At 34.8% G+C, this 20,241-nt stretch overlaps 1 protein-coding gene across 1 annotated transcript in view; it reads left to right on the forward strand.

Annotated features, from left to right (window-relative positions):
* The window catches only part of PARG (poly(ADP-ribose) glycohydrolase), a 141,098-nt gene that overhangs the window by 100,396 nt on the left and 20,461 nt on the right, over nucleotides 1-20,241 (forward strand). The window contains exons 12-15 of the mRNA XM_044665770.1: nucleotides 3,190-3,265; nucleotides 7,320-7,467; nucleotides 14,062-14,140; nucleotides 16,448-16,556. Of these exons, the coding sequence (XP_044521705.1) occupies nucleotides 3,190-3,265; nucleotides 7,320-7,467; nucleotides 14,062-14,140; nucleotides 16,448-16,556 (412 nt within the window). The remainder of the gene's footprint in view (nucleotides 1-3,189; nucleotides 3,266-7,319; nucleotides 7,468-14,061; nucleotides 14,141-16,447; nucleotides 16,557-20,241) is intronic.

The following is a 20,241-nucleotide window of genomic DNA, read 5'->3' on the forward strand; positions in this document are numbered from 1 at the left end:
GATTACTCTACAGACCACTGGCATCATATATCTTCCAAATACTACAGTCCATAATGTCCTTTGGCATGCAGTGCATTGCATAGGGTATTATATAAAGATCTTGGCAGAATGGGTTTGTCTGCACTAGAAAACCATATGCCTCTACTAATTTGGCCCCTAGATTTTCTCTCCAGTGCTTCACTTCCCTTGGGGAGTATACTTGTTTGAGATCTGCTTCATCCACCAAGGAGAAGTTTAGCACATGGATGGGACCAAATCGGGCACCATATTTGGCTGTTATATCCGCCCTTCTGTTTCATAATGACACCCCATCTATACCCCTTTGATGTGATCTGCAGTGCATCACCGGGACTTCTTTGAGTAACTGGACAGCTTCCAGGAGTTGGTTTATAAGGCTCCCATAGGCTATTTCCTTCCCACCAGTAGTTATAAACCCACAATATCTCCAGATTTGGCCTGTGCAATGGACTACATTGAAAGCGTATTTGCTGTCAGTATACACATTTATCCTTTTGTCCTTGCCAATCTCAAGAGCTCTGGTGAGACTTAGGATTTCGGCACCTTGAGCACTCACGGACTTTGGTAGAGCTGCATACCATAAAGTCTCATCGTGAGTCATGACAGCTGAACCCATATACTGCTCCCCATCTAACATGAATGCAGAACCACTGGTAAACAGTGTCAGGTCTGGAGAGACCAAAGGGATATCAATTAGGTCATCTCTAGTCTTCTGAACTATTTCCAAAGTATCTGCACAGCTATGGATGGTTTTGGGTCCAGTGTCTCCTCCCTCACCAAAGATCTTGTGCCTGGGGATGAGAGTAAAGACAGACATGCCATAAACTGTGCAGGATAGTTGGCATCAATGTGACAGTGGCACTAGAAAATTTTCCTGAGAATAGGTTTTCTAAATTTGTCACTGGCAAATTTTCTAAGATTTCCTTCTTCAAAATAGAAGATTTAGCTTCATGATATAGTATCATGAATCATAGTATCATGATGCAAGTATTGACCATTAATGGGGTGGGACAGAGGGATAAAGGGGGCTTATAGCTGCTTACCTAGCAGAAGACTTTTTCCTTTTTAAATATAAGTAGATGACCAAGTAGGGGGCAGGTAGGACAGGATCAGATGAGGAAAGAGGTGTTGATAAAAAGGTGGAACCCTTCAAACAAACTTAGGATCAGGGATTTAGAGCTATAAGGAACCTCAGAGGTTATCTGATTGAGCCCTCTTATTTTACAGGTAAGGAAACCAAAGTCTTGAGATGCTAAATGACTGTGTAGTAAATGTAAAATCTGGATTTTCAACCCAGATTCTCAAACTCCAAATCTACCTTCTTTCAGCTTTGGAGATTATCAACCCCATCTATTGGAGATTGGTGACACAACTGGAATTAATATTCTAAGAGATTGACTCCAAAGCCTGAATTAATTTTGCTGAATAATGCTGTCATATCTCTTCAGGGTCAGCTTTCTTATTATAAAGTAATTGGAAAAATAGTGATAAAGGATGGTAATCAGGAATAGTATTTCCAATATGTCTTCATAATTTCTATTGGTCCTGCACATTGTATAGTATAGGGGCTTAGTCTGCTGGACTGAGAATATTTCGTATATGTATTTGATGCTCATTGAAACCAAAGATGAAACAGCAATGATATTTAATAATGCTTGTCTGCTCTGGTTAGGTCCCCATCCTGTAGCATTCAGCATGATTTTGAAAATGCAATCTTTAGTCAATTTTCAACAAGTAAGGAGCTTCATTCAGCAGGTCAAGTCATCAAACATTTCTTAAGTGCCTGCTATACAAGGCACATTTACTTCTTAGAGAGATACAAGACTTAGTTAAAGTAGACCCTGATATCATGGAGCTTACACTATAGTTGGGAGTATGACATATATAAGATGAGGGCAGTAGTATAAAGTAATGCATGTTAAGTACAAGAAAAAAGGCCAGAAAAAAGTGTTAGGTTATCAAGTCTGTGCAATAGCCAGTTCACACCAGCTTACAAGAAATGATTGTGTAATTTTTATTATAAGTATTTACACCTCAGAAGTGGACAAATATTATAAATCATTTTGATTTATTGTTTTGGTGGTTTGTCTAGACAAAGAAGGTAATGGAGAAAATGTTAATAATGTGTATTAAACTTAAAAGAGTATCATGTACACATTTTTTAAAAAATGTGGTGAGAGTTGATTGTTAAACATTGACCAGCACACCCTGCAATAGATCCAAGTAGGGAGCAAAAGTAACTTGGATTTGGGAAGGAATGAATCAGGTGTTAGCATTTCAGTTGAACTTTGAATGATAGGGAGGAATTGGTTCTTATACTGTATATCAAATTATAGGATTTAGAACTTAGAGATACTTAATTTAATCTTATTTTACAGATGAGAAAATAGGGTGAAGATTATACATTTAGTAAATAGCATAGCAGAGATGTGGATCTAGGCTTTCTGACCCCTAATATGGGAGGCAGTGGGGTAGAATTGGAAAGGACACTGATTCTAGATCCAGGGGAAGTGGGCTCAAGTCCTGCTTTTGGTGCTCACTGCTTATGTGATTTTGGGTAAGTTACTTAACCTCATTGGGCCTCAGTTTCCTTATCTGTAAAATGAATGGGGTGTACTAGATGGTCTCTAAGCTCCTTACAGCTCCAGGTCTGTGATTCTAGTACCCTTCTTACTATACCATGCCTTCCTTATCATTATAGTACTTTGATTTTTCAGTATCTTATGCTAAGGTAGTCTGTTTCTCACTTTATTATAATTCATAATTTCCTGAAGAAATGGAAAACAAAAAATATTCACATGCAGCTGAATTCAAACTTCTTTGGTTTTAATTTAAATTCAGCCTAGGTAAACATGTCAGTGACTGTTCTTTATGAAGGGGGAGAATGATTATGTTTTCTGGATGACTTAAAGGCAGTAAGTCAATTTAACAACCTTATGAATAAAAGAAAACTGTAGATCAGAATTTCTGTGGCTTTCATTTTCACCAAAAAGAAAAATATAATTAACTAACTAATGGAAATAGAGCCACTGAGGAAATCATGTGGGATTTATTGAATCTCTCCACATATAACATTTGGTTTGTTTAAAAAAACAAAACCATGGTTGTAGGTCCTTTGTATTTAGTGAAAAAATGTTTTACACACTTAAAGGAAAATCTTTTTAATTGTAGGTGTGAAAAAAAATTAACTCGGTTGTACGTAACTTATGAAGGTACCATAGAAGGAAATGGACAAGGCATGCTGCAGGTAGGTAAATAACAGAAACAAGTCTCTCTTTTGGCCAGCTTCAGAGAGTAGTTAAGGAATTTTACTGGTTTGTTTGTTTTGGTTTTTTTCCTGTATACCTAGTGTTGATTTTCAGTTTGTGAATCATAATGACTGAATAGAAACAACAAAAAGTCATCTTGACAGCCTTTGTAATGCTGATATTGGACTGGTCACTCTGCCTTGCCTGGGCCTATTCAGAAAAGCCTTTGACCTGAAACTCCCAGATCTGGGCAGCTCTGCCTCTTAGTGCAGACTGTTGTGGATTATAGATTGACAGTTTCTAGGATATAATCTTGACAAGTTGTCAGCAGGCAGTTTTTTTTCCCCTTTTCTCCATAGTTGTTCTGCCACCCCACCCCCCACCCCCCATTGACCAGATTGAGATGCACCTCTGCTTGCTGACTGCCATGTTTTGGTCTGGGAGTCAGTCAGCTAAAACAGATTAATTAATAAGAGGGACCTCTCTCTCATATTTAACAGTATTTTTACATTGAAGCAGTGAACATGTTTTTTTTGGGGGGGGGGGTCTTTTTTTCTTCTTTTAAAGACATTTCACAAACATTGTTTCTATTCCTTTCCACTATTATCTCTACATTGGGAGAGGAAATTTGTAAATCGGAACTCTCCATGTACTTTATCATTTTATGACATCATCAGTGAGCTTTTCATTTGTAGTCATCTTTTTACAGACTTACAATTGAGGGGTAAGTGTGTGTTTTGGTTTCTAGTCCCCATATCTAGTAGAACATCATTAATATCACAGGATCTCTGAGGTAGAAGGGCCTTCACAGGCCATCTAGCCCAAATCTTACCTGAACAAGAATTTACTCTTTAAGATACCCAACACGTGTTTGGTGTTATGATAGAAACTAGTGAAGTAATGCAATTTTACAGTCAAAGGGCTGACATTTCATGACATGCTTTTGAGGGATGGGGTAGATATAGTCTTATATTGGCTTACTTTAAAACTGGTACAGGGTTCTTTTTGTGCATTACCTGATGGTTTTATGAAGAATCCTGTCTTGTGTTCTTTTTTTAGTTGCTATATATTTTTGCCCAAAAGGTATGATGGAACTGTGGTTATTATAGAACAGCCATTTAGAATTAATTAAAATTAATATGGTACAAGGAGGGAAACTAGCTTCCATTTCAGTCACTTTTTTTTGTTTGCCCAACTTGCAGTCATTATAATCATAACCACAGCTAAAATTTATATAGCATTTACTTATGTACTAGGCAATTGCTAACTACTTTACAGATATTGTCTAATTTGTTTCTCATAACAATCCTCAGAATTAGGTATTCTTATTATCATCTTATTTTACAGATGAAAATGAAGTAGAATCATACTTCTAGAAAGTGAGTTGGATCATATTTGAATTCAGATCTTCTAGATTCCTGCCCAGTACTCTATGCACTGAACCACCTAGTTGCCTAAGCTAATATTTGGGATATAATTGTATTTAATTAGGAATTCTTTTTTTTAATGTTCATTTGCCCATCTTATTTTCTTGAGAAGCCAGTTTTAATAATTGATTCTAAGTTGATGCTCATTATTGCTTGCCCTATATATCATCCTTTTCCTAGGGCTATAATCAACCAACCAGCAAACATTTTTTAAGTACCTGCCATATGTTATGTAGTGCTGTACTGAGTGCTGGGGATATAAAAACAAAAGCAAGTGAGCCCCTTCCCTAAGGAGCTTATTTGATATTAGAGGCTACAGAATATTCACTGATAAAGATATACAAGATTCATACAAATAAAATCCAAAGTGATTGGGAAACGAGGACAAAGCAAGTAGGAAAGTAAAGGAAGTCATCTTTTTTTTTTTTTCCAAACCCTTACCTTCTGTCTTGGAGTCAATACTGGGTATTGGTTCTAAGGCAGAAGAGTGGTAAGGGTAGGCAATGGGGGTTAGGTGCCTTGCCCAGGGTCACACAGCTAGGAAGTGTCTGAGACCAGATTTGAACCCAGGACCTCCCATCTCTGGGCCTGACTCTCAATCCACTGAGCTACCCAGCTGCCCTCCTAGGAAGTCATCTTGATGGGAGCCATAGATTCTAAGAGGTGGAGTTGAGGAAGAGAGTATTTCAGGCTTGGGAGCACAATATGCGCAAAGGCATGGAGATTAGAGTTGGAATATTGTGTTTGGGGAACAGCAAGGAGGCCATCATCTGAAACTGGAACAGAGAAGGAGAGGAAGAGGAAGATGCTAGGAACTTAGAGGTATAATATCTAGGAGGAGGAGCTTCAGTTTTATTATACTAGATAACAATTAAAAGTTAGTAGATAACAATTAAAAGTTAATCTTGTTATTGATTTCTGCCAGTTGGTAAATGAAACTGATAGGAGACAAACTACTATAAAACCTATTTATTTAAACTATAAGAAGAGGCAGGGACAGGATACAGGATTTAGAATACAGGATATAGGTTAAGATTTCAAGAAAAGTCATTGCTATCACACCTGTCATGTTAAGTGTGGTAGTTACTGTGCAAAATTAGATATTTTGTATTACTCAAAAAATGAACAGTGTACAACATGATTTTTTTTTGTTGCTTTATACAAAGAATACTCAGCTTGGTTGTAAGCCTTCTCTGTTTCTCACTATCCTATACCTTATTCCAAAAAGCAAAATTGAGTTCCTACCAAGTAGTCATTGTCAAAGTATGAGCCATATGAAGGAAAGCTGGTATATTGATTTAAGTAAGCCAAAATTATTGTTGATTGGTTTAAATTTATATTTAAGAGATGGTTGAGTAAATGTTAAATAATTATCTTCCTTTCAGCAAGGACTTAAAGCATTGGGAGAAAAATTCTAACACAAATGTTTGAATCATATATGTGTATGAAAATAAAATGATTGATTTAAAGGATTTAGGACTTAGTTATTTTTCAGTACTTTTCTAACACCTTCTGTATTTTTGCCATCCCTCAGTTATGAAGCTCTTTTCCTTAGGGAAAAAAAATCATAGTTTTGTTCCATCTTTTAAGAGCAAACACCTAAAAATTCTAATTTCATTTTATATTGTTTAATAGAATGGAAAAAGCAAAAAAAAATCATACCATATATCTGAAGACAGGTTGAAAATGGAAATGATGATGATGATGATGATAATAATACCTTTCTCCTAGGATTGTTTTCAAGATAAAATGAGATAATATTTTTAAATCATAAAGCATTGTATTGAAGATAAAATGAGATATTTGCAAATCATAAAGCATTGTATAAATACTAATTATTATCATTTTATGAATACTATCAGCAGGTAGAATTGTCTTTGATTTAATCTGAAGATAGACTCTCCCATAAAAGAGCCATGAACTACATTTAAAATAATGCATTTAGTTTTTGTTTTGACAATAATGGTTTCTTGGTTCTTTGGCAGTAGGAGGTGGTTAAGGGTTTATAACATTCCTTCCAACTTTGTTTCGTAGGTTACATTTAGAAAGGCAAATTTTACATGATTTTTATTACACAAGAAGCAGGAAGAAAGGTCAGTCACTGAGTTAAAAGTGATGTTAAAACAATAAGACATTTGATTGCTGTGTTTGATACAGAAAGGTATAATTTATGAAAGTCATGTAAATTTCTACAGGCCAACTGAGAAAAGAAGTAGAGATAAAAATACAAAACCTAGACTTGACCTCTACAGAAGTAAAGCTTTCCAATTATAGTACCCCCTCTGTATAGTGTTCCTGGGGCCCAAATAAAGGTATATTTCGGAGCCCGTATTTTAGATTGGAATTTTAAATTAGCTTTCAGCTCTATAGTGGTTTGGTATCCTGAGAACTGAACAGGTAACTATCAAAGTGAAGGAGAATATGATTATTTAGATCTTCTGGAAAAACTTTAATTATTTGTTGGTTTTTTGCACTATTTCCTCTATGGTCAAGTTTATGGTTTGGATATTTGCATTTTTTTAAATGAGGCACCTAGAGGACAATTGGACCTTAGAGACGGTTTATTAATGTGTACATGTTTAAGGCCATTGTATACATATGTAATTAACTGCATTATTCCTAATAGGTGGACTTTGCCAATCGCTTTGTTGGAGGGGGTGTAACCAGTGCAGGGCTGGTTCAGGAAGAAATCAGATTTTTAATCAACCCTGAATTGATTGTATCACGACTCATCACCGAGGTGCTGGATCACAATGAATGTCTTATCATCACAGGTTAGTGCTGGACAGACTACACAAAATCTTTATGTGCTTCTTTTTCCCTTTTCATGAAGACCTGCTACAAAGACTAGAGGTAAAAGTCTAGTTTGTCATTGTTCCCTGACACTGGCATGAAACTTATTCATCCTGCATTCATAGCTTCAGGCTTTTGAGCTTTAAAAATTGTTATATATTTCAATTGTTATCTTATTTCAAACTTTGAATAAATCATTTTAATCAACCCCTTTCTGAACTTTTCCGCTTACAGAATGAGTATAACATGGTTTAGTTATATTTTGGGGTTTGGAAATTAACAATAGGATGTTTGGAAGTTGTCTGATACACTTGTAAGAAATGAGTAACATATTTAGAGGTTCAGTTGGCAGTCTTTGAATATATTAATTACCAAGATGATTTTGTAACTAATCTGAGGCAGTAGTGAAAGATGTTGTATAAAATATAGTTAAAGGTTTCAAACAATTTAATATGACATATTCAAGAGGGCAGTTTTGATATTTTTTCATTTCTTATTCTTAAATTCAAGTATTTACCTTTTCTTGGTTAAAGAAAAAAAAAGCATGTGTTTAAGAGCATAGTACATTTTTAATTTTAATTATAGAGCCTAAAATATTTAGCCAGGTTTATATTTTAGGTCAAAGGTTAAAAAAACCTAATGCTGTGTTTTTAAAAAGATTTTATTATCTATTTAAATCTCTTTTCAAAGGAGATGATTAGTATATCATAACATTTTCTTTTTGAATTATCCACTAAAAAAGTAACTGCTAGCTGACAAGACAAATAAAAGTCATTTATTACTCAGTGTTCCTAAGAGAGTTCTAACTATCCACCTTAGCTATTTTAAGCTTTTTACTGAAGAGCATTATAAAGAACAGGCTTCAAATAAAAGTCATAATCAGTCACCATTGGTTGATGCTTCTATTTTCTACAAAAGTAGTTTTCTAGTTTCTTCTAGAATCCATCCTATTTTACCAATTTAGATTTAGGAGACTTTAAGAATTGCCCCTGGGGAAAAAAATTAGTTTATTGTTACTTCCACCAAACATGAGAGATAGCCCATCTCCTGAACAGTTTCACTGAACATAAATGAATGGAACTCTTTCTAAAGAAAAAGCTGAAGAACTGAGGCAAAACCAGTCAAACACTCTTTTTTTTTTTTTTTTTAAACCCTTACCTTCAGTCTTAGAATCAATATTGTGTATTGGTTCTAAGGCAGAAGAGTGGTAAAGGCTAGGTAATGGAGGTTAAGCGACTTGCTCAGGGTCACTTAACTAGGAAGTGTCTGAGGCCAGATTTGAACCTAAAACCTCCTCTCTCTCTTGGCTCTCAATCCTATGAGCCACCCAGCTTCTCCCTTTGCCCCTCAATTCCTATACTCTTAAACGATTGGTTTTTGAAAACTTATAGTGACAGATAGCATTTCCAAGACCATATTATGCTACAGATCCATCTATATTTAGCCCATAGAGGAATTTGTTTGCCTTTCCCTAAATTCTTTTTCTGATATCTGAAAAATGCCTGTGGGCCAAAACTTATTCTATATAATTTTGATAATTACTGTGAAATCTTTTGTAGGAATCTATTGTATTCTATCATTATAATATGGAAAACAAAAAATTGGAGGGAATTGTCTAAGGTTGGACAGAAATATCAGAGTGGAGCCAGTTACTGTATGGTTTATTCTAAGAATCTATATTGTGTTTACTCAATCTCTTTCTTCTCCATTGGTATGCCTTCTTTGGTAAGGTCCTTCCTCTTAGCAGATTGTCTTGAAATATCTTCACCAGAGTTCTTTGTTTGGAATTAAAAGTAGTCTAGATGAGGAGGATAGAAATCTACCTCATCTTAGGTCATACTTCATCAGTCTTTCTTTATCCAGATTTGGACTATCCACTAGGCTACATGACTCATTGTATTTGGATAATATGAGACTCTAGCAGTCGGGAAATTAGCATAATACAGGTAAGAAAGAGGAAGGTGTGAAGGAAGATAAAGCAAGAAAACCTAGAAGAAAACTGAGTTTAAACTCTCATAGAACCAGTGTTAATGTTTGTTCATAGAATGACTAAATACTTTGAATTTCTAGAATATTCTATTATAAAGAATATCAGGAGCTGCAAATCCAAAAGCTAAGTAGAAACTTTTGAATCAAATATACTTTAAAATTAGTGCCCAAAACATTTTTTATTTATCTGGATATTTTCATTATTATAATATTTCATTATCCAGAGATTTCACTTGTAGACCAATTTTTCAGATTTAATTACTATTGAAGGTGTATTTGTATTTCACGGATCTAGTTGGTGTTTTTAGTTGGTGTTCACTACTCATATATAAGCCTTTCACATCTTGGATGCCTTTCATGAATTGCTTTGGCTGAAAAGTTCATTGCCTTGCAGTCAACTTTTTTGGTGATGAGTCTCTCCAAAAACGGCTGTGATTGGTCTTGAATATATTGGTATAGAGTAAATCTCTAGGCCCATAGGTGAATTCTTTTTAGCAGCTTTATAGGACCAATCAGAGCCTACAAACTATTAAAATATACTCTAGGAACATAGCATCACCTCCATTCCACTTAGAGGCATTAGAAGGAAAGTTTTCTGTAGAACATAAATTTATATTCATGTTAACAATAAGCTTATTGGTAAAATCTTAACTATTTACATACAGACATAGCTTAAATTTTTCCATGTCATTTCGTATAGGCTTCTTGGAATGGCAGAGTGTCTTCTAATAATAGTTTTGACAAGGATATGATTTGAAATTAAAAACTTTTCCACACATTTTAAAATGAGTTTAACTTGACCACCATTACATATACCAAAAGGGGTCACTGGAGAGTTATATTAGGTTTCTGTTTTACCTTAGTTTTATTCAACAAAGAGTGAGTTTGCTGAACTGCTAACATGCTTTTCTTCTGAGAGGTTGGCACTGTTAGCTAAGGACATGCCAGGGTGACTTTTTACTCAGCACATTTTTTCCAAATCCACTTTACTTTATTATAGTGCCGCCTAATTAATATCTGTGATGTGATGTTCCCTTAATGGAAATGGCCATTTCATCATCCATATTTGATCTCTGGCTTTCTGCCATCTGACTGCTTAGGAGAGTCTTAGCCATGTGCCTCAATCTATCTGCCTGATCAATTACATTCCTTCAATGATGTATCTTGACTCAGTGGGCTAATGGCTGTGACTGTGCTGCTTGAATTTGTGGAAGAGTCTGAGAAATTGGAAATAAATTAAATTTGACATCATTGTGGAGCATCTGGTTGGCATCAGGCTTTTTAATGAATATGAAACAGGTCATGGAAACGGGCAAGTGCTTTCATCCAGACAATGTTATTCTTTTACAAAGACGTGAGGTGGATGTTCAGAGGTACTAAAGATTTTTTTTTTGTCTCTGTGTGTGATTTTCTTTTATTTGCTATGATCTTATTTGCTGTGATTTCTTCTCAGCTTAGCTATGGGCAAAAACAGTTCAGAAAACACTGATTTAGGGAAAAGGACTCAAACTTCACGTAGTTTTTTTGTGTGAATGAAGAGTAGGGGAACAATAGTGAGAGTCCTTTCAGTAAATGTAACCCACAGAACTTTTCCTTCCACCCATATTCCCTTCTGTACAATCTGCCCAGCTGTTTAAGTGCCTTCCAGTCTCCGGACACACCCTAATGGGTATTCTTTCTTCCTACCTCGTTAGCATATAAATGAGGCACTTGGACACCTTCAGGCTTTTTTAGCCCAGTGAAATGCTGATAACTTAATGGACAGGCTGCCTGCTGATATCATAAGCCAGTCCCAGAAAGCACCAGGAAAGCTCCTTACTATTTCAGCAAAACTGCTGGAGAAACTGCCTGAATACAAACACTAAACTGCTCTTCTGAATGTCACTAATATTATTACTTAGCACTCTTTTTTATTATAAGAATTAAGTAAAAAGGCTCTTCTCTCTCTCCTTCCTCCCCTCTTCTGCCATCTTCTCTCCTCCCCTTTGCTCCTTCTTTCCTTCCTTCTGCCCCACCTTTTCTCTCTCTCTCACACACACTTAAACCAAAAATAATGATCATTTTAATAATAATCAAAGTGATACTTTGTTCATTTGAAAATACTCTACTTCGTTGTTCCATGAACATTTGAATTGTGTTTGTTTCCTTGTTTCCAAAATCTTGGCAGGGTCAAATAGCATAAAATAGCAGATTTTTTTTATGTCTTCAAATATGTAGCAGAAAAATGATGTATGTCAAAGAAAGGTAGCAAAGGAACTTCTAAAGTTTCTTGGCCCAAATCTCTTGGTTTTTCTTACATTTTTTGGGCAATGTTTTCTAAGCTTTCCTTAAAACCTTGATTCAGGCATGAAAGCTTTCATTATTATTTAAAAATTTTTTTATTTTAATAACAAATTTCCACATTTTTCAAAATTTCCACAAATTTTCAAAGTCATATGATCCATATTGTCTCTCTCCCTTCTTCCTTGTCCCCTCCTGGAGATGACAAGCAATTCGGTCTAGGTTATACATGTATCATCATGTAAAACATATTTCTATATTATTTATTTTTGTAAGTGAATAATCTTAAAAAACCCAAACCCCCAAAACATACTAAAATAAACAAGAGATAAGTCATATGTTTTCATCTGAATTTCTTTTCCAACAGTTCTTTCTTGGGAGGTGAATGAATTTTATAAGTAAAAATTAATAGTTTTTTATCAAAGACAAAATTTTTATGTGAACTTTTTCCTGCATTCTCAGTATGTTATTTTTAGTTCTGGTTATTAAAAGCTGTTATAATAGGAACTGAAAATACTCCTCTCTAAAAATAATTTAATAATTCTTGACTTTATGACAAAAATCACCCATGGCATATGTAATTCCTTATTTCTGATAGTCTCTAATGTGTTTCTTCTTAAGATGTTAGCTGTGAAATTTCTCTCTTAATTACACAAGCCGTAGAGAAAGTTGTGAGCAAAGTCATTCAAACCTATTTCTTGACTTGGCTTTTAACCCTGCTTACCGATATATTTTCCCTCTGTTTCCCTTTTTAATAAATTTGAATTTTAAGCAACTTTAGAGCAACCAGTATTGAAAGTAGAGAGTCTGCATAATTTGAAAAGTATTTAAATAGGGAATCAAATAATTTAAACCATTTAGATCAAAAACATTTATGTGTTTACATATTGATTTCTCATATCACTAGGAAATAAATCTAAACATTGTTTCCTTCAGTAAGGAAAAACTGAAATTGGATCTTAACATGAATCACAGAAATGATCATTTGTAATGTTTTGGATTTATACCATGTTTTTAATTTTTAAGAATCTGTCAAGCATTAATTTTCACCGTCTGAAGTTCTGACTAGATAACATTTTCTACCTGAAGACAGAATCTAAGGAATATAGAACGGCTAGGTGACTTGTTGAACAACAGAAAAAAAATTCAGAACCAGTGCCCCAGGATTTTATAACCTTTATTTCTTCATCCTTATTCTGGATGGTGGAATTGCACATAAAAAGAGTCAGCCTTTTGCTATTTTCTTGACAAGTAGCATGAGAACTTCTCTCTTTATATGACCTAAATAAAGTACAAGTTCACCTTTATGAAACAGTCTTAGTCTGAAAACTAAGAGACATCAAGTCCAGATTTAGAGTTTTTAGCTTTGCACTGGTTGCAGGCTAGAGTGCATTCTAATTTCATCCTGAAAAAAGCCTGGTGATTTTTCTGTTATCCATTGAAGCTAGAACAAGCAACATAATTTTTGGGGTTAAATAGCATACATCTGTGACACCAATCCTAACTCAAATGAATTATTTATCAATGTATTGTAGAAGGAGTGGAGTTCTAAATTAAATGAATGTTAATTTATACTATTATGTGTTTATCTTCCCCTCTCTTCCCTCATGCCATAATTTCTTGGCTTTTCAAAAGTTTCATAAAGTACTTTACCATTGATAACTCTCAGAGTTAATAATTTAGCTGTTTTTAGCAAAGAATGTATTTGTGCAAATTTCTTAGTTTTCAAATCTTCAGGTTCTACAATTAGAGTAGAAGGGTACTTATATAAAAGAATGTCTTTATATTCCTCACCAAATAGAAAGAGTTGCAAAATGATGAATTTTCATCTTTTTTGAATAAGCAATTTAATTGATTTGTATTCTTTATATAGGTAATATAAGCAGTGAGTGAATGTTTTTTCTTTTCTTTATAATTATCTTTATATATAAAGAAGATTGTTAGTAAAGGCTTAGTTTTCTTTTTAAAAATTTCTTTTGTGAGTGAAAAATGTCCTGAAAGGAGTAAGTTTATTAACCAAAATCCCTAAGAAATAGGAAGAGCAGGGGGCAACTGGGTGGCTCAGTAGATCGAGAACCAGGCCTAGAGCCAGGAGGTCCTGAGTTCAAATCTGGCCTCAGATACTTCCTTGCTGGGTGACCCTGGGCAAGTCACTTTACTCCCATTGCCTAGCCCTTACTACTCTTCTGCCTTGGAACCAATACACAGTATTGAATCTAAGATGGAAAGTAAGGGTTTAAAAAAATTTTTTAAAAAATAGGAAGAGCAGGTCATGTTAAAGTATAATAACAAATTAATTATTTCAGGTACTGAACAGTACAGTGAATACATAGGCTATGCAGAAACATACCGTTGGGCCCGAAGCCATGATGATAAGAGTGAAAGGTAAGTCTTGGAATACATTTCTTACATTATATCTAGAGGTTACATAATTGACAGAGAATCAAGCAAATAAATATGAAACTCTTCCCACGGCATTCCTAGCCTCTGAGACTACTTTATTTACATATCTATGTATTTTAATCCATCACATTTCAGCCTGGATGTTAAAACAGAATGTTCTTTTTCCTTCCAACCAAAGAGAGGAAAAGCAGAGAAGATAATAAATTAAATAAGGAGCTTGAGCCAGAAAGAATCTATCCTTATTAGCACAAAAGGAACATATATTTTATATATAAAGAATATGTCTAAATATAGTTAACTACATGTCAATATCAAATTCCTAAAAATAGTGAGATGTTTTTAGAAATCAAAGTGCATACTTTGCCAGCTTTTTAATCATCACAACTCTCTTATAAAATTGGATATTTCTCAGTTATTTCATATTTCTATGTGGAGAATTCTGAGAAGTATTTGCCCAAAGTCATCGTACCATTTGATGACCAAGCCCCAGTAGATTTTGATACCTTATTTTAATCACAGGCTCTCTCAAAATCATTGTTGGAATCTTAGATACTTTAAATCTTTTTTGTTGTTGTTTTGAGTTAGATAGTCTTGACAGAATTGCCAGCATTTGTGTTGTTTCTTTTGTTGTTGTTTTGTGTGTGTGTGTGTGTGAAAGAGAAATCAGTGTGGTAGCAATGATAGTCCACATGGACTCATTCTTTTTTTTTTTTCCTCTACAACTTTGAATTTTTATTTTTTAGAAAATTTTTCCATGGTTACATGGTTTATGTTCTTACTCTCCCCTCCCACCCCCCCATAGCCAATGTGCATTTCCACTGGTTTTAACATGTGCCATCTATCAAAACCTATTTCCATATTATTGATGTGGTAGTTTCGGGTCTACATCCCAAATCATGTCCACATCAACCCATGTGTTCAAGCGGTTGTTTTTCTTCCGTGTTTCCATTCCTGCAGTTCTTCCTCTGAATGTGGGTAGCGTTCTTTTCCATAAATCCCTCAGAATTGATGGACTCATTCTTGGATTGGCCCATTGTATATATCAATTACACTGTCTTTGTTTTATTAGGTATAGTTTTATTAAATTATATTATTTAGATTTATCATCCTATGAATGTCAAATGTTATTTGTGATGTAATTAGAGACCAAGCAACTCTACAACCAATATGAGAAGTCGGATCATAGGATTTAGAAATAGAAGGAACCTTAGAGACCATATAATTCAACTGCTTCGTTTACACATCAAGAAACTGAGATCCAAAAAGATTAAGTAATTGGCTTATGGTCATACAGATACAATAGACCTGAGCTGGAATTTAAACCCAGGTCTCCAAATTGCATATCCAGCCTCTTTGGCTTGTTACCATATTAAAGGTTTTAAGAGAAATCTTGTATTTTCACACACACATACTTGTCATTGCTACATATGGCATGTGTTATTGCAAAAAATATGTATATATAACATAAAATATATAGTTAACATATTAACATAAGTATATAGTTAACATATTAACCTAAGTATATATTCTATATAAGTATATAGAAATAATTTCTTAACTAGTTCCTTCTACTTGACATGCAGAATATTATGGTCTATGCTGTTGTCATTATCTGTAAAGTTGTTTTTTGTTATCAATATGGCAAATAAGCACATAAAATAAAGTATCGTGCTGAATTGTTTATGTGGTTTTGTATAACCCTCGTGTTCTTAGAACAAATAGGCGGTCATATTACAAGCCTAGTGGCTATAAGGTCACTACTAAGAACACTAAGAATTAACATTGGAGAAAAGGCCACTATTGAAATAACAGTAGCTGTGTCTTTGCATTTAGAGCAAATCAAAATACCAAATTCCTTCTTTCCACCCACAAATCACTCTGTCACTTCATAAAATTACTTGGAAATGTTATGCCTATATAAGAAATTAATTTTATTGTGATTGGTGATATGTTTGATAATATTTAATGCACGTGGTTCTTAATGTAAGGGAAGATTGCATCTCTGTCCCTTTTCTTTTTATTGAATAACAAACAATGGAAGAATGCTTCCTTCCTCTTACAGTTTCTATAATTTCTTCATACTGGCCAGATCCTTCCTGGCCAATGGGCAAGTTTGTTTTACTTGATTACGCATATTTATTACGAGGGTTTTGTGTTGGGGGGGGGGGGGGTTGCAGTTGTGAGAGAGAGAAAATCATTGCTTGTAATTTAGAAGAAAAGTCCCATTGATATCTCGTGCGGTCTAACTCACAGATATGTTGTCTCGGTTTCTCCTCTTTCCCGTCTTAGGGATGACTGGCAGAGGCGCTGCACGGAGATCGTCGCTATTGATGCACTTCACTTCAGACGCTACCTCGATCAGTTTGTGCCTGAGAAAATCCGACGGGAGCTTAACAAGGCCAGTAACCTTATTTCCTAAATCACCCAGGAGGCGCCATCTATTCACTGCGATTTTATTAATGTTGGAGTTAATGCTTTCCGGGAATTCTTGCAATGCCAACAAGTCTGCCAACAGGCCTCCTGATTTAATGGTGGTGTCAGCGTGTACAAAATGTACTTTCCATTTTGTAATTGTGTGATTAAAGTCAGAGCTTTCCAGATAGGCTATTGCTTGATATTATATCTGTAGCCATATAGATATGTGTAGAAAATCAAGCAGTTTTTAATTCACATAGAAATAAACTAATGTGCCCTTGAATAATGATTCCAAACCTCCCTCCCTGACATTTTCTCTAAAATGTGTGCTGTTGGTATTTTTTTTTAAAAGAAAAATAAAACCAATATTATTGTATGGCAGCTTAGGTAGGTTCCTTAATGTTCCTATAACTTGGCATTTTAGTAATCATGTCATATTTTGATATCACTTATTGTCCCTGTAATCATTTATCTCATTTTGTTGGTTGGTAAAAACATAAAATATGTCAGAAACTTCCACACTTTTCATTCTAAAATAAAGTACCTATTACAACCCCCTGATTTTGGATATCACCAAGCATCTGTTCTCTTTTTCCCCTGTATTGTACTGGCTCCTCAGAAGAAGATAAATATGTTCAGTCTCCAAAAATTGACCCAATTTTGCAAGCTATTTTTTCATTCCTCAGTAGGTGAATATAGTTATATAAAATGATTAAGACATCAAGACATGAAGCTTTATTTAGCATGGCCACTGATATGTTTAATCTCGCCAGACTAACGTTTGTGAATATGACCAAGCTAGTGTATTGCATTGCAAGGGTGTCACAGGCTCACTTTGGTGGATGTGTTCCATAGAAGATAGATCATCATCATCCCACCTCCGGCCTTTACCACAAGAACATTTTATCTTGAGATTGTACTCACTAGACGCTGTCTCCAGTAACACTTGTTGTCAGATTGATTTTTTAAAAAAATTCAGAGGGGCTCTTAATCCATTTATGATTCTAATGGGATATAGGGGAAAGGGAACGCATAGCTACAGTATGTTCATTAGTTATATCTTGCTGAGAATTTACTATACATTAGACCCTTTTTTTGTTGTCACAAAGCTTCTATTCCTTTTAAAAATATATTACTTTCTGGGGGCAGCTGGGTAGCTCAGTGGATTAAAAGTCAGGCCTAGAGACAGGAGGTCCTAGGTTCAAATCCAGCCTCAGACACTTCACAGCTGTGTGACGCTGGGCAAGTCACTTGACCCCCATTGCCCACCCTTACCACTCTTCCACCAAAGAGCCAATGCACATAAGTTAAGGGTTTAAAAAAAAATTTATATATATATATATATATATATATATATATATATATATATTTCTTTTAATGTTTAGAGCTTTCAAAAGGACCTCCTCCCCAAAAAATCCTTCTGTCCAAAAAATATTTAAAATGAATGTGTATACTTGTTTTCAAAGTTAAAAGGCTGATGTGACATATCTCAGAGTCCCTTCACTCCTACAAAAATTCCCCACAGAAAATAGTACAACACAGATTAAATTCTATAATTTTTTTAATATGTGTAAGAGGGAGATTTTAGGTATTTATAGATATGTATTTAAAATGTGGTCGCCAAGAATCAACCATTCAGATTGATTCCATAATTAAAATAGACCCAAGTCAGGATCCAGTTTAAGGTAGTTTATTTACAATTAGGAAGGTAAAAGGTAGGGAAATAGAGAAAGGGAGAGGCCAGTCTAGGCCTGGACGGAGAGAGAGGGTTAAAAGACTAATTAAACTAGGCTACAAGCCACAAGACCTTAGAAATCAGAGAGGCTATAATATAAGCCTACTTAAGGCAGAGTTTGAAAACGCCAAGGTAGGTCAAGGAAGTCAGCCTAACTTACCCACATGACAATTCAGAGTAGAAGCAGTCTGAGGTCTCAGCACCAAGTTCAAAGCCGGAACTCTTTCACCACCTAGTAACTCACATACTTGAAGAGATCCTGTCTCTCATCATTTCCTGTGGGCCCACCTCTAGTTCAAGTGGACCAATGGCTGCCTCTACACTGATTTGGACTGCCCAAAGGGCAGTCCCTTGTTCTTGATTTGATCTGAATTGTCACGTGTGATTGAATTATCTCCCCTCCCCCTGAGGGAGATGGGGATGATATAATCTAGATGCCATGGATAAGTAGATTTTTGACTATGAATGGGCTAGAGTTAATTTCATTTACACATATGGCATCATCTTTTCTAAGTCTACTCTTTTAAACCCAATCTTGGATGACAGGCTGTCAGACTTAACATGTAAGGAATTCCTCAGAGGTAGACATGTGAATCTTCTCCATGCTTTTATTGGCTAAATAATTCTATCTCTGAGCAGTAGAAAGCATCTGCAAACCAGTATGACCTTCATTAGCAAAAAAGTTATCAATGGATCTACTATGTCTTGTTTTTTTGTATTTTATTTACTTAAAATAAGACAAAAAGGAAGAGAATCCTATCTATTGATTTTTGTGTCAGAGTTTTGGTGCAAGAAGTGCAGTGACCAGCCAGAAATGTAAATGGAATTTCATTTATATTAGCATAATAACCATGGACCATAAATGTAATCTGAATAATGTGGTAGGAAGAATTCTTTTAATATAAGACCGTCTTTGTCTTGATGGCAATTTGAAGATGGTCCAGAAGTAGAGATAAAGGACATATATTTTAAATTATAACCAAACTATTTATTAAACACCCATGTGTGAACGATCCATACTAATTAAGACTGTAGTCTTTTGTGAAATAGGCGAACTTGGAGAGAAAGTATTTTAAAGGGGAAATAAATACAAAATTTGTGTAATTAGTGTTATACCTTTAACACATTCCTGAAACTTCTTTGTGTATGGGTATAAGATATATTTATCTATGCTGGCTTGTCAATTCTGGGCTTAAATGATACATTTGCTGAAAAAAACTAAAGTGTATTCTGGGCATGTTTGTTACATTTTTGTGTACTTCAGTAAATCTATGCATTCATTTATATAAGTACTCTCTCTGTTGCTGCTGATTTCAGATTTCTCATCCTCTTCTCTTCTTGTCCATATCTTCCCCAGAATCTCCAGAGATGATCTATTCAACATGTTAGAATCTTGTTGCTCCCTCTTTCTCTTTCATTTTCATTATTCTTCCAGCTCAAGTAATTTTCTAGTCATACATTGAGGTCTTTGATACAGAAGTTAATAATTTGGAATCTTTGGAAGAGTTCTATAATTTTTTGAAAATGAGGAATTCTGTTCCCTTAAGGAAAAGAAATACCCCTTTTTAAGGTCATTTTAAAATCCAAATGCTGTAGATCCATCAACACTAATTTAGCCTAGAAATTCTTAATAAAACAATGTTCTCATTCTATCACTGATAGTAAAGAAAGAGGCAATGAATTTATTAAATTTCAATGACAGGTTAACTAGAAAAACTAAACCATATATCCCAGTATCTTTTACATCAGCCTAAAGCATTGCCATCTATAAAAGCTGCATTTCTTAAAAATTAAGACAGATGGATGAGTTTGCTTACTGATAGTATAGGCATCCAGGAGGTTTATGTGATCCAGCTGAGCACATTTGAAGACAATTCTGAATTAAATAGATTTCACATGTCATTAAATTATGTAAATGTAAGTTTAAAGGAGA

Source organism: Gracilinanus agilis, chromosome 2 (genome assembly GCF_016433145.1).
Source record: "Gracilinanus agilis isolate LMUSP501 chromosome 2, AgileGrace, whole genome shotgun sequence".
NCBI lineage: Eukaryota > Metazoa > Chordata > Mammalia > Didelphimorphia > Didelphidae > Gracilinanus > Gracilinanus agilis.